Raw genomic sequence first — 16,039 nt, forward strand, 5'->3', positions numbered from 1 at the left:
AATAAAACATTGCTGGGTGTAAGTAGTACACTGCATAAAACACAGCTAAAGAAATTTAAATGTATCCACCATTTAAAGTCCCAGACCTAGCTTAATCTAATAATGTGTTTCTCCCGTGGATTCATGAGCTGATCGTACAGAATGCTTCCACAAAAACCACCCCTCAGCAGGAGGAAATATGTATTTTTTCAATATTTTAATTTTTAAGCTTTTCAAAAATATTTTTTAATTTTAGCAAAGCCATGTTTCAAAAGCATGTTTGAATGTCAAACTTGAAGAAAAAATTCTGCCTCTGTCAAAATAATTCGCAAACTTTATTGGATTTTTTAAAAGCCTGATTACAGGACAAAACATGCATCAAGCATTTTGCTAAAATTCCAAAAACATAATTGCAGAATGTCATTATAGTCAAAGGGTCATGTCCATAATAAATACCTGCAGCTTAAAAGCGGCTTGGAATTTTTAAAGAGTTTTAGTATTTGAAAAAGGCAAGTGTTCTACATACTGTTCTTAAAATTCTGACAATTACATTGCAATGGTTAAAGCAAGAAACGGCTCAACTGAAGACTACAGAAAATCCCTGTCTTCTCAGGAGGTCTACATTTGGTTATACAATACTACTCTGGAAACAGCACTTCACTGAAGGTCTGGCAATTGGCTTCTGCTTAAAACATACTCTGCCTCATAACATTTTTCAAAGGATTAAAACAGAATTGATTCTGGCAGTACACATGGCCAGCATGATGTGCAGGGGGTTGCCAGTGGACATGGGGCCCTTACATAAAGGGCTCTTTTCTTTGTTTAAAATGGAAAAAAGAGTGGGAGGTGTGGAGAACAGGGAAATACAAAATGACTCAGAATCATAAAACATATTTTTTGAATCAGATTATTTCAACAACTGCATATGCAAATAGAAGGCTTCAAATGAGGACAGTGGCAGAGCTTCTGAATTGCTAAGGCAATTCACATATTCTTATTTCCATACAAAAAGATAGAAGCTATAGTTATATACATCCTTCTAAGTATTCAGAGAATATTGCAAGTTGAACTGCAGAGAAGCCATCGACATCAGTCTGAAAGTGACGGGGAACGGATTGATCGTGCACTGGCTGGACTGTTAGAGAAAGCAAAGGGATCCTTTTCCTTTTCTTTATTATCATGTTTATGTTTATGCTTGTGCTTATGCTTGTGTTTCTTCTTCTTTTTCTTGTGCTCATGGTGGTGATGGTGATGGTGATCACTATGTTTTGAGGAGTTTGATTCTTTACTAAACACAGAGAGTGGAGCTGCTGAGACAGGGTGCATGTTCACCTCTCCCGAAGATTGTTCTTTACCTAAACGAATGGATATGGTGGGATCAGTAAATGTTTAATTTGCATTGTTTTCAAACATAAGAAATTCTGAAATATTAGATAAAACCTACATTACCATTTAACCATGCAAACACAAAATCTGTTACGATACTTGTACCATTAGCTTTTTGTTACGATACTTGTACCATTAGTCTTTTATTTTTTTTCAGAAAAGGCTCTGAAGGTGCCATTACAGTTCCCGTACCAGTGACAATTTTTAGAGGTACTCCTTCCTCCCTCAAAAGTAGAAATGTATCCCACACAATTAGGGATTGTAAAGAGCTAAGAAACTGCAAGTTATGCTAGCTTCTAGAAATTAATTTTTAAACAGAGTAGGAAAGGCCACTATACCATGAATAATGGAAATATAACTGCTTATTAAAACTATGATATAAAGTGCAGGACTGTCATACATTAAAGTGCAGTTTTGGTATGTGAACTCCTTTTAGTCAGGAGCTAAAGCTCTCTGCAAGAACATACAAACCTTTTGATACTGAACAGAAGAATCAAATTGCTTTTTCCAAAAATTGCATCTTACAACCAATTTAGCCTATTTGAAAGATGGTAAGTTTTTTTCTTAAACAAAAAGCAAATTCCAATAAAGACAATTACACCACCTTTATTAGTATATATTTCTCAAATACACTAGGAACTACTTATATATTGCATAAGGCTGGTATCTGAATCTGAGTAAGGAAAATCTGGCCCATGAGCTCTCAACTCCTGAATGACTTTCTCATTGTCTCTTTGACTCATTTAATATTTCATTATTTCACACAAACTGCAATAGCTTCAATAGTAGGGATTAAAGGGCAATAATCTAAGAGTAACATTGTTAACTAGGGGAAATACTTGCAAGGTAGGAAGGCTTGAATTCCTTTAGGCAGAAATTTAATCAAATCACTCATACTGCAAGAACATGCTTTAACTACTAGATATATCTAGAAAAGCAGCATCAGATTTTTGAAGGCAACTACTCCTTTAAGTTTTACTTAAAATGGGTTTTCTTAACAGCTGCTTTAAATGTTTGGGGTTTCCCCCCCCCCTCCAGTTTTTGGTGAAAATATCCCTGTTAAATAACAAAGAATTATGTTATATACTTTGTAATTATATTTTTCTGTATATTTGAAATTTTTTTCCAGTACATCTTTTTGATTGGTTGGTTTTATACTTTAAAGGCAAGAATGATTTGTCTATGTTAATGATTCCTGGAAGCCTCAAGAGCTAGCTCCCTGTAGTATGACAAACAAGCTTTGAGAAAGATTTCCATGAAATTTTTCTAGCCTTATCCAAAAGATTAAGAATTGATTCAGTCAAGCACATATATAGGAAAGTTTCTAGACAGTACAGCTTTTCTGGTTTCTGTTTGTTTGTAAATATAGCTGGAAGAAAAAAACCCAAATAAACCAACAATCAGTATGCAGTGTTTAGAAGTCAGAATAGAAATCCAAAACATTTTTACAGTGAGGATAATCAATGACTTACTATGGGACATGGTGGAATCTCTATTGCTCAAAGTCTTAAACAGCAAAAGTGATGTCTTTCTAGAAACATGTTTGGGCTCAACTGCAAGGTGTGAATATAGTGCCATATAAAATTCTGCTGATGTTACAAGGACGTTAGACGGTTAGAGTACAATAGTTTCCTATAGACTTAAAATCTCTAATATACAAGAATTTTGAAAAATTTCAATTTTTATTTCATCAGAACTATGCAGTGGCAAGCTCATGTTATCAATGCAAAGATTTATTGTTGGAACTCATGACTTTACTTTTTTATGTATATTATGGCAGGTAGAAGATAAGCACACAAATTCAAACTTCCACTTGCTGACTTCAATGCACAGTTACTACAACTTTTTTACATTGTTACCTGAAGCTGTTCTCAACAATGCAGACAGCATGCAAGTATACCCTATTTGATCAAAAAGGTACAAGATTGCTTCAGAATGTAACTATTTCTATTTCTCTTAAGGAACTCCTACCTGTACCTAAACCTATCCCCGTAACCTGAGCTCATTCCTCTAAAGCACACAGCTTTTAGACAAGTAAGAAAATTTTCTTGAGCAGCTGCAAGGATGTAAAACCAGCCATTAAACAGAAGATGGAACGGTGGAAAAAGAAGCATATCTGACTCTGGCCATTAGAAAGGGAATGGTTGGAGGCTGTACCTCAGAAAACCAAAGCACACAGAATTTGACACAACTAAAATAGGCTAGAGTACTTAAAGGTGAACTGTGGCAGTGACACAAATACAGCAATAAAGGTCGTGGCAAAATGCATGAAGACAACCGATCAGTGTTCATCCATAAAAGAGGTACAAAAGATTATCTAAGGTACAGAACACATTCTCACACGTTCTCAAGCTACAGGCACATGATGCATTAAAATACACGAGGCAAACTAAAGTCAACTTACAAGAAAATAAAAAACTCACACAGATGACACAAACCCTTAAAACTTCACAGCTCCATTAGTTCCAAACTGTGGAGTTATTTTTACATGGAAACTGAACCTGTAAGTCTAGACACTACATTTTTAACCACCTCAAACCAAAGCTAAGCCTCTGAGCTTTCAAAATTGTAACCCAGTGTAACTGGTGTAAGGACACAGGCTCCAGTCTGCAGGGACGATGTAGCAGTAGTGCCAAGTGCCAGTGAAGACCAAGGATGTAAACAAACAGACCCTCTTGAGTCTGTTGCACTACCTCCCACTTGTGCAAATTTCCCACTGTTCCCTGAACTACCAGCTCTGCTAGAGCAACAGTCTGCATTATCACTTCTTTACTTATTTCAGGTGGGTTATTAAAAAAAATACCTATTACTTAAAGCAGTTAAACATCATTGACTGGAGCAAGTTAGGAGCAAATACAACCATAGCTTAAGCCAATGGGACTGAAGGGGTGGTGATGAGCACCTAGAAACTGGAAAAGGCAGGAAGGTCTTCATTCAGGAAGGGGAGAAATGGGATCCAGTTGCAACTCAAGGTCTACTGACAGTTAAGGAGACAGTCAATATTGGTAATTCGGCACAAATGCCAGTAAGAAATGAAAGAATGTCATTACTGAAATCTACTTTTACTGAGCCAGTACTAAGAGTACACATACACTTTCTTCATAGAGGTCAATGATAGGTATAGTCTGTTGTTTTTTTTAAATGCAAAAATAACAACTATCCAGAAAATTTCCTCCTACTGTTAAAATGCGCTTTGAAATTAGGAATCAAATATACTAATCCTGGACAATGGCTCCGAAAGGATGTACGCAGACTATTGAACTCAGTTGTCTGTAAAATGGACAGACCTGTAAAAGTTCTATAAAAAATTTTACAGATTTGTACCTGTAAAATTCACCATTAAACTTGCAGAACGCTTCTTCTTCATTTTAATTTATTTTTAATTAATATCTACTTAAAGCCTATGCCAGGAACCTGCCAAACAAAGAATGCAAGGCTAAATAGGAATTGCTTTACAGGGCATTAATATCATCCTCATATCAACGGGGGTGGCAGGACTGCTGCAAGGAGGCATGGAGCACTCCCTCTTCCTGCAGGGAATCCATTTCCTCCTGGCAGAGGGAGCAGGACTGGAACCCAGGTTTCTCAAATCACAGAAACACACAATACGCGGAGGGTGAGCCCAGGAGCTCACTTCTGAAGTGGTTAGTAGCATTCCTTGGAAGAAAATGCGCATACATGTGTCTATCCACTTGGATCTCCTCCTGTTTGGGATGTGGAGATTCCAATATCATCATTGGCTTTGCAGTGTTCCAGCTAGCTGGGTAGGTTTTTAAAATGAGACAGGATTACTATCCCATGGGAGAAAGATCAGAAACTTTGTGTGTATCTTGTCACAGGTTGATACAAATGCTGTAGACATTGTGAGAGAGAATAAAATATGAAAACACAGATCTCGTCGTTTAGTTTTAGATCTTGATAAGGTTTAAAGTAACATTTTCTGTCATAATAAAAATCATTGTCAGATAATTATAACATCCTGTTCATCAGTTATCCAGAGTAAGTTTTTTTCTCTTTAAGAATCATTGGTGCATGAACATTGAACAATGTTGTTGGGTACAGTGTTTTACCTATTTTACTCTTACTTTGTTATTGAGCCTTTACAATTTGGGAACATATAACTTGAGACTTTAACATGCCAACAAGCTTTCGTAAGATCTTACATATGGTCCCTCCTATACTTCTGATCTTGTGTGAAGAGGGTAGGACATCACAGTCTTAAAAGTCTCTGTTTCTTTGTATGTATAATCTATTTAAAACAGCTAGCTTCTGTAGGGATTTTCCAAATTGACACTTGTTATAAATGACCCCATTTGCATCCTGATTTATTCAAACGTCAGAGAGGGAGAAACCAGCTTCACAAATCACAGCAAAGGGTAAGGCCCATGAGTCCAGTGCGTCAGTTGACGACAGGCTGGTGCTCCAGAACTTGACACTGACCACCGCTGGGAAGATGGGGACATCAACACAAGCATTCCAGCACTTAGTATGTCTCTCCCAGAACCCAAAGAGAGGTTGCTAATGAGAAAAAATAATGCACCCTCCTTGCCTAGCAGTTGAACTACAGCTCTGGCTAGCATTTTCTCTAAAGAGAGAACACTAAAAAAAGCTAAAAAGATCTTTAAAACTTTGACAAATACCCTGTTTTTCCTTATTTCTATTTTTCTTTTTCAGTACTACCATGGAAATATCCAAGACACACTATTTTTCAATTTAATGCTGTGTTCATGCATTTGTTGAACCATCAACAAAGCACATACAGAAAGCTACCAAGGATAAATAACTCAAAGCTTCCAGAATGCAAGACTGTCTTGTCATTTGTCTTAAGAAGCAGAATTTTCAAATTATCTATCTCTGAAAAAAAGTTACAATTTTCTGTCTAGTAGAGTGTTATTTTAAGGACCATATGACAAAATTTAAAGTTTGAGAGTGAGAAGTAAAGGTCTAGTTAAAAAAAATAAAGCCACCCAAAAGTTTTCTGAGGATGTGCTAAACAAATCAGTTAAGTTGTCTCCAACATAAAAATTAACAAGTTTCAACTTACAAATTCATTTGACTTCATATTTTTTAATGAGATTTATATCCAGATAGATAATTCCTTATACCTATAATCAAAGGATAGCCTGTGCTAAAGTACTGCATAGATGAGCTGGTGATTTAACTAAAATATGCTTTTAACTGGTAACTGTTTTATTAATTTCCTCATTTGACTTTCATTTAACAACTATATTGCTTTCTCCTTACTTAAAAATAATAGCTTAACTGTGGTGTTATTTTTACTACATTTACTTTAATATTCTAGAGAATTCTAGAGTATTTCCTACTTTAGAGAAAAAGAACATTTAAGTCAGTAAGTAAATTCAGAATACTTCGTGTCTCTAACAGTTTCAGGTAGTTCACCTGAAAATTTAGTTGCTAGTCTTCTCCATCTTCTAGGTTTGAGAGTGATCAGTTGTCTTCTCAGAGACAGTCACAGCTACAATATTATTTTGGTTTTATTAAATTGTGTAGTTGACACACTGTACCCACACACTGATGCAATTCTCATTTATGTTGTCACTTTATCTGCAGGGCTTATGTTTCTATGAAAGCTGCTTCATGCACTTTAGGATAAAGCACTTGAAAACACCCTTCCTTGTGAAGTGTACAATTAACCACATACTATTTCAGTGAGTCACAATTATCTACAGAACCTCAAAGCCTATGAGTTACCAGTTTGGAAACAGTTATATTTTAGGTAATAAAGTCAACATATGTGCAACAGATACTATATTAATATCGTATGTTATTAATGGGTAGGCTAACATAACAGTTGTAACAGCTTTTCCCTCCTTAAAGTAAAAATAAAGTAAAAAAAGTAAAGCAAAAATCCATCATTGTCACTGCTGTCCTCATCTCCAAGAAGTGTTCATTTCTATACTTGTCTGTGTGGTGATGTTTCCGTAACCCTTGGCGGCAGGGAGCCACTAACTAATGGCTGAACTTTGAGGTACTGGTGCTCTGACAGCTAACTCGCATAACTCTGCTGAACTGCAGAGGATTGGGCCTTTTATACAGTTCTGACTGAATTCCTATTAACTACTGTATCCACACTTGAAATGCTGTGATTTACACCACAAGCTCAAATTACTGCTGTAAATGTACTGTTTAAACATAATGACTACAGTAGTTTCCCTCTACACTTTACTGCAGTATGTACTATATCCAGTTTCAAATCCTTCCAGAAACAAGTCAATCCAGCTAAATCATTATTTCCTGAAACTGCAGACAGGAACTGTGATAAACAAGACCACAATCCAATCAACACATGAGCATGGACTAGACCTTCAAAGTTTCATGTACATCTACATGGTAAACAGAGTGACCTACGGGGTCAGCAGTGGAAATTTCCAGTTTGATTATCCTGAAAAACCATGAAAGGATTAATAGAATGGCCTAAGGATTTTTCTGATCCGAGTTTGAATGCTCAGGACATGTCCTCAAAGCCTACTGCTCCTGAATATGATCAGAAAATGGACTGCCAGTGCACAAAGAAAACATCACTGTATTTACTTTTTTTTCTTTATTTCTACAAAAGGGAAAAAAGAGAGAATTATATACTGCTTTGTATCAACTATCAAACTACCAAAAAAAGTTGGGAAGCTTCCAATTAAACGTTTATCAGTGATGACCTGTTAAGCCATAATGAGGTGTAACTTCACTGGCAGATCACGCAGGCTACAGCCATGCACTTATTTTGGAAGCAGAAAAGAACAAGCCAATCAATAACCTCTGACACATACAACAGAACTTCTTAAAGGTTATTTTTGAAGTATTGTACTTTCAGATGAGTGAAATATTAAAGTAAATAAAGAAGTGTATCTTAATCTGATTTCACTGAAGTCAACAACGCACGACAAGTCACCTTACAGTCTGAAATGAGAGTTTAAATTTACTGCTTACACAAAATCTGATCTTGAAATTCTTTTGATCTTAAGATAAGAGTAGGGCGCTTCACTACTATTCTTGATGATTTAGTAGCAAATAAAAATCTGTTCTTGCCTTAGAAATGTGACCTTGCACAGCTTTAGAGGTCCAAAGGTGGCTACTGTGTTTCTAGTCCTTAGGGCAGCTGAATAATCAACACAAAAGCACTCTTCAGAGAATTCACAACTGATGTTTTGTTTGTTTTAATAACTTCTTGAAAAATGCTCAGAATCCCTTATAACTACCAGAATCCGCAGTTCTATTATCGTAGACAGGATGCTTTAGTAGGATTTAAAACATTTTCTATATGAACTACGAAAGGTGCTATAATTATAGCACTGAAACCTATAATCCTGCAAGAATTGCAGTACAAGACTTCTTCTATTGCCCTTGCAGCATGTCTCAACCCTAACCTTTCACATCCATGAGTAGAAGCATACAGGGAAAAAAAAAGCTTTTAAAGAAAAATAGTGTTTTCCTAGCCTTAGGGAGGTTACATCAACTTGAACAAGTCCAAATTAACATTTGGGGTGGTTTTGGGGTGCTATGGGGAGTGTAAAAAAAAAAAAACCAAAACCAAAAACCAAAAAACCCCCACACCAAACCAAAAAACTCCAAACCCCCCCCAGATAACGGCAGGATTTAGACCCTACATGAACTTCCTCCTGGCAGCTGCTGTTCGCAGGCTGTGTTTGGCTGATGACTTCACACTTCATGTGACATGTGGGGACATAACCCACAGCTGTGAGAGGAAAACTGAGTATGGGCTAAGAGCTCGCTGCCTTCCAAGTAAGAGTCACAGACCTGAGGCAGATACAAGATCTTTCAGATTTACTAACATGATACTGAGACCATTTCAGAACCTGTTGTCAATCTGTTTCTCAACAATCACTCACTGAAATGCATCCAGCCTCCGTCATTGCTGCAAAAACTCAAAGGCCCTCAGGAAATATTATCTGCGATTCCTTTGTAAAACAGAACACCCCTATGTGTGAACAATTTTATTTACATATGCTTTTATTTTTCCCATCTGTTTCTTCTCAGAAGTATACAATTTCCTAAAGATTGAACTGTCTTTACTCAGTCTGAAATTCATACATCTCTGCTTCTAAGAAAAATGCTACGAATAAGAAACAGGTGAAATTTTAGAAGCAAAGAATATCTGAATTGGAACTGTTTCTAACAGCACAAACCAAAGAAAATGAAATTAATCTGAAGTGTTTCAAAATAATGCTTTTCAAAGGCTTATTATTTAAAATGAATTCTTTAGCGAAACCCAGCATTTGTCTCATTTATTACCTAAGAAAGAAAATGTATTCCAGTGTGATGAATGCCTAAACGACAGAGGTGAGAAGGTCATTCAGCACAAAATGAAACTCAAAGTAGTTTTTGTCTGCTGTAGGTCTACAAAAGCAGCAGTCAACTGGCCATTACTCCACTCCTGATCAGACCCTACCCTTTCTGAACTCTAGCACAAACTTAATATGCAACAGTCCTGGAGCACAGAGCTGGCATACAGAGGGTCCCATAAGTCCTATTTGTGAAATATTTGGCAGAGTTTTGTTTATGACTTTATATTCCGTAGAGTGTGTAAATCTAGTAAAGAAAATTTGTTGCAAAATAATCATGTAAGAGTTATAAATACTAATCCTCAGTGGATTCAGCTTTGCACTCGCGTGCCCTGGATGTGTCATTCTTTGCCGTAACAGAAAATGTGATGGTTGACCTTAACACCGAGGACAAAATTCAAAGCAGCTCTGAGAGGTTTAAAGTAAAGGTTGTGCAGAATTAGGCTCCTAAGTTCATGACAGCAACCTATATGTAGCCTTCCCTTTACTCTGCTGAAATGCCTATGCTTTAGGGAAAAAGTTGTCAGTTTTGCCATTCTACATATCTCACAGCAAATCCATCCTGGTGGAGCTGGCTGTACAGGCACATGTCATTAACCAAAGGCCGTCTGGAATCCAGAAACTAGACCTCCCTGTGTTTTATGTCCCCATATGAACTGAATTTGTTAGCTGAGCAATGACAGCAGTTACCTTTTATAAAAAAAACCAAACAAACCGAAACAAAACCCGTTAGTGGCTAAAGCATCTGCCAAGGAAGTAAAAACATTAAGTTCTAGGCCCTAAGGGAGTATAAGCCTACAGCTTCCACACCCCCAGCCAGCACCAAGGCACCAGTCTCAGCAGGATACTCAGAGCAGGAACATCTACAAGCCTTCTTTTAAACGCAACCACTAAATTGCCAGGTCACAGGGAAAGTAGATGAGGTCACCTGTCAGCATAGCTCAGGACCTAGGGCACTCAAGATGGAACCAACGTTCCAGATCCTGCTGCTAAGGTCTATTTGTGTTTTACATGAGGCAACCACTGGATAAAAACAGAGAAACAAGCAAGGGGGTCGCTACTCTGAATACTACTTGGAAGGCCAAATACTTCACTTTTACACATTGTGGTACTGCAACCTTAAAACCTTGTTTTGGATGTGTACTGAAGATCTCTCAAAATGCTTGTTACATAGTCACACTACCTCAGCTTAGCTCCACTGGCAAATTCTGGAACTAAACTTAAGAAATGTGGTTAAAATATTTTGAGAAAATGAAACTAACCACTGAATTTCTTTGCTAGTGATAATTGGCAAAGAAGGTGGCAGTTCATCAATGACATTCAGTGTGCCTTAAGGTTTCTAAGAAACACTATTCTTTGAGAAGTAATTTTGTCAAATATTTTATGAAAAAGATACCAAGAGAAGTAGTAAAAGAAGTACTTGAAATGAAACCATTTTACTCATAGATGCAATCTTTTCAACTTTGAAAAGCCCTTCTAAGCATCTCTGAGGTTTCTATGTTTTTTAACTACTGATGTTAAGTTAGAAATCATTAAGATTAGAGATTTTTTTTTTACCTGAAGAGTCTTGCTTTTTAAAAAAAAGTTAATCTTCAAAATTATTATTTTTGAAACGACAGCTATGGCAAAATAAGTTTTACCTAATTGTTTATGGGGTTCTATTTCACCTTTATGTTATTTTATTCATTCCTTAGCTTTTCACTTTTAGAAGCACGATACATACTTGTCTTAGAAATGTATGAAAATACACATGTACACAGTTATCTATAAATATACTGATATACTGGAAGCTAAAGAAATGTTCCTATGCACCCTTTACACACTTCCTGGAATTCAGTTAACATTTAACACTTACGAAGACCGTATGTATGGGAAATAAGCAGTACCAAAAATACCAAAAACCAAACAAACCCACAACTGAAAGAGTTGAAAAACACATACTATCATTTTGCCAACAAATTTACTTGTACCTGGTGTGGACGGTCTCTCCAACATATTCAAATGATGGTAAATAAAGGCTTGACTGTCATGAACTGTGTCCATATCAATTTCCTCTTCTTCTTGAGAGTTTGAGAACTAAGATATCAGGAAAAAAATAAGCAGATGCTAATAACTCATCAGAATATCACTAAATAGAACTTAAAATATTTTATTTTGGAGGTAAACTGGGGGTGAGAGGGAAAGGAATTGATATCTACCACTGCAAAGGAATAAAAATTCAATAAAATTAAAAAGGGTCAGTGTCTTTTCTTCTTTCTATTTACCGTGAAGCTGTGTGAACAAGAGCATTAACAGTCAACTTTAGTTCTTGCCAGCCAATAAAGAATCTGATGGGAAATGATTTTGCCAAAGTAAGCGTAACAACTACTGTACACATACACACAACATGTCTTTGTTTGAACACAGCTTTAAGGGAAGTCAGCAGAAGCCACTACTGTTATTCTGAAAACCCTACATATTGTGCAAGTTGAATTTCCATTTCTTACTCTGATTTTGAGTTTGACTTTACTGTCTTCATTCTTCTCTAGTATTTGCCCTGGCTCCAATGGAGACCCGAGTGGCATATCAGCCTTCCTCTTCACCCCCTGCTGATGACCAGAAATGCTGGATGCTGTTTCCTTAATAAGATGATCATCCTCCTGAAGCAGCATTAAAAGACCAAAATTAGAAGATAGCAAGAGCCATGTTTCAGCCTAAAAGAGACCTGATAGCTGAAAACACTTCTGAGTAAAGTGGGTGATTTGAACAAAGTTTTCCCTGTAGTTCTGGCAAAAAGTATTTTCTAAAACCCTGTATGGATTTGTGCCAACCTCTCCTACAACATAGTTTCTCTTTACTTCTATGCCTGCTCCCTCTGCATATCTAGCATTGGCATCTTTTCTGTCCCTTCTCACAATCATGGTACTGTTGGCGTGCAACAACATTTGCTGCCTCTGAATAGCCTTTCTATAAATCTGTGCCTCGCAGACTCTCCTCAGTTCAAGTCTCAGTTGAAAAACTGTGATAGCCTCTGATCTACACATGGCATTTACCTAAATCTTCTTTTAGTTAGCTTTAAAAGCTAATGCTTACTTTGTTGAATGCAAATCATAACCAGTACCTAAAGCTTGGGTGGGTGTTTTTTTTTATTTCACAACAATATTTACTAAAAAGAGTTAAACTGTTTTGTAAATTACTGCTTAGATGATCAACAAAAACTGGGTCAAAGGAATATAAAAAGAGCAGGAGAGTCTACTAAGTTACACATATAGTCATTAAAACAGGAGACAGGTGTTCCAACAAGTCCAATACACAAAATATGGAGGGAAAAATAAAGTATCCACAGAAGCACACATAATTAAAAGCCCACTAAAAACTAGATAAAAACTGTATCATAGACTCTCAAGAGCATATGCCACTCCACTGAACTGCTCTTCCTCTATCCTACAAAGGGCACTCTAGCCCCACAAACTCTTGCCCTGAACAATTCAAATTCAATTTTATGAAGTGGGTAACTTTTACCATCCTCAGCATATTCAGTGTTACAAGTCTATCAGTACTGATTTTAAGATGTTTATGCGCTCAGAATATACAGTCTGCTTCAAAGAATCTAGTTAATCTTATTTATTCTATCACCTCTTAATTCTTTCTTCCCCTCAAATGAGTATTTCCCTTTTTTCATCCCTATTTTTTAACCCAACATACTGCTGTTGTGAAATACTTTTGCATGAACTTTGGTTCATGTGAGAGGCAGTCTTTGGTTTATGTCACTGGTTTGATTTTCTTTTTTTTTTAACAGGAAAAATCAGTTCCCTAAATTTTGGGAGAATTACAGTGAAAATGGTAACCTTAAAGTAAAGGGTAGGAGAATGGAGATGAGGCACAGGAGAAGATGCGAGGGATGAAGCGTGAATTGAGGCTTATACTAATGCTGTATTTTCACACTAGTGTAAGCCAGTACTGCTGCTAAAAGAAGCAGCCTCCTCTTCTTCACACATCTCTCTCCACAAGCATTTGCATAACTACATGATGAACTGGATCAGGAAACTGACCCAGCAGGAAATATCTATTCACAAAAAAGGTATTTTTCAACCAGATTCTCCCCTGATCCAGCTCACTATGCAGCAATAACAACTGTGCTAGCACAACGGAGAGGACAGTATAGGAAAAAGAAGAGTTAAGAGGAAATTTTTTGATTAAGATAGTCTGGTTGCAAAAAAAGTCTGGATGTTCACTGAACTGCAGCCTAAAAATCTGCCAACAAAACGACTCCTGCTATTTAATTCTGATGTTTATGCCCAGCAAATTAGGACTTATTACATGTTCTGTAAATATGTAGGATAGCTCTAATGATATTTGACTCCATCATCATTTTCTCCCCCTACTGGAAAGAGCCTGCAAGGTACTGTGATAATCTGCACTCTCAGTATACTTCTAAATAAAAACAATTCAGAAATTAACTATAGGACTGATAAAGTAACAGTAAACCATCCCAGTCAAAAGAGTGGAAAGAGTTTCAAACATGCTAACCACATGTTTACATTCTCTTTCAGGATTTACTCCTAAGCAGTTTCAATCAAATGTAGTTTTTGAAACCGTTAAGAAAATTACTCATTATTTCCATGTCCAATGAGTTTGTTCCCTCTTAATTAAATTTGTCCAAAAAAACTTTAGTCTTGCAGCAGTGGCAGTTATTCTTAAGAAAAGTATGACTTCAATAGCTTATAAGATCTATTTTCTAACTACACAATGGATTATGCGTTAGAACTTAAGCCTCCAAAGACAGAAAGATACCAAACTTAATGCATGTGATTTTTCAGAAGTTGTTACAAATCCTTCAGAGCACAGTACTGAATAGTCAGATTCAAGTGTTCAATGAAGATGTGTCAAGGTTCCAACTTTCACATCTCTTAAAGTTGTTTAAAAAGAGGCATATCTATATACCAGGTTTTTTAAGATGTAATAAATTTACTGATAAAAGATTTTGTTTTGGAAAATTGCATAACTTGCCTATAAGCAATATTCTTAGTCTAATAAAAATTTTTTTCATCACAGCATCAAACATTTCTGTGAATCACTTCATGTCTCATAAGCAATATGGAAGAAGTAAAGTTTTATAAAGAACAGAAATGATGAGACTAGAAAAAACAAGTAAAAAGCTTGCACACGCTATGCAAAACAGTTAAAAAAGTTACGGTATATGTCAGCTTTTCAGGTGAAAGGAATAAAGAGTAACAAGGTATAAAGGTAGCTTAGGTAAAGCATGGGAAGCTTGAACACAATACAAAATTAAATCAGCAAGGACTTGGAGCCAGCTGAATGGGATGTACGCAGATGGTTTGTGCTTACGGTGTTCTGAAATCCTACTGACTGTCCGTGATTGTTAGTACTATTCACAGGTTCCTGATTATTTGCAACTGATTCAGGGATAATCGTTGGATTAAGTACAGCCTTCTTTTCTTTCAGATTAAGAACAAGTCCAAGCTCTGGTAATGGTAAACAAGAAGGTCTGCTGAGGCCAAAAAGTGTGAAATAGAGGTCCACAGCACCACATCGTAATCTCCAGTCATGTGAAGTTCCTAAAATCCAAAAGAGATTATTGTTAATACAGAGATACAATCTTCCCCCCCCCCCCCCCCCAAAAAAGAACAGTTTAAGTGATCTGGATCCATCAGAATATGACATTTTCTGTGCTTAAGATAGAGTTCCCTCATTATTGCTGTCTCTTATTGACTCAGACTCACCTGCCACATCCTGTTTAAAAGGAAGGCTTTAAGTTGTTTGGGTTGCAAGGTAGACATGTTTAGTAGAACAAGACTGGGAAACTAAGTGCTATAATAACATAATGAAAAATAAAAGGAAAATAATCACACCCATATGCTTTTACTTGTAAAGTTTCACTTTAAGTTTTACCATCGGACAATTAAATAGAACATTTTGTTACCAAACTGGCTTCCTGTATCAATGGATTTGGTCACACTTGCCTATGTATTTCAAGAAATGTAGCAGGAGCCTTAAGCACGACTGAGATCTGTACCCTCTGGAAACCACACTGATAGAAAACACAAACCAGCAATGTATAAACATGCTTTTTGATGTCACTACTATGTCATGTACTTTACTGGATACTCAATGCTTTAATTTGTATGATACTGGACATACATATTCTTACTGCACAAAGCAATGCTTCATTGCTTTTATTTTTCACTGCAAACTGTGTACTACTTTTATATCTTCATATACAAATGGTCAAAGCACGTTTGGCACATATCACAACAGAAAGACATCTAACATCTGGTGCAACGCTGAAAATACAGTGATTCTGGTGTTAACTCAGCCCAGCTCTTGACTGATTGCAGGTTTATTGAACATATTGTTCC

At 36.5% G+C, this 16,039-nt stretch overlaps 1 protein-coding gene across 1 annotated transcript in view; it reads right to left on the reverse strand.

Annotated features, from left to right (window-relative positions):
* Nucleotides 1–612: 612 nt before the first annotated feature.
* The window catches only part of TAF2 (TAF2 RNA polymerase II, TATA box binding protein (TBP)-associated factor, 150kDa), a 63,736-nt gene continuing 48,309 nt past the window's right edge, over nucleotides 613–16,039 (reverse strand). The window contains exons 23-25 of the mRNA XM_009706598.1: nucleotides 15,009–15,238; nucleotides 11,633–11,756; nucleotides 613–1,334 (exon numbers count right to left, since the gene is read on the reverse strand). Coding sequence (XP_009704900.1) covers nucleotides 1,069–1,334; nucleotides 11,633–11,756; nucleotides 15,009–15,238 — 620 coding nt within the window. The 3' untranslated portion in view covers nucleotides 613–1,068. The remainder of the gene's footprint in view (nucleotides 1,335–11,632; nucleotides 11,757–15,008; nucleotides 15,239–16,039) is intronic.

The sequence above is a fragment of the Cariama cristata genome, unplaced genomic scaffold (genome assembly GCF_000690535.1).
Source record: "Cariama cristata isolate BGI_N322 unplaced genomic scaffold, ASM69053v1 scaffold14868, whole genome shotgun sequence".
Classification (NCBI taxonomy): domain Eukaryota; kingdom Metazoa; phylum Chordata; class Aves; order Cariamiformes; family Cariamidae; genus Cariama; species Cariama cristata.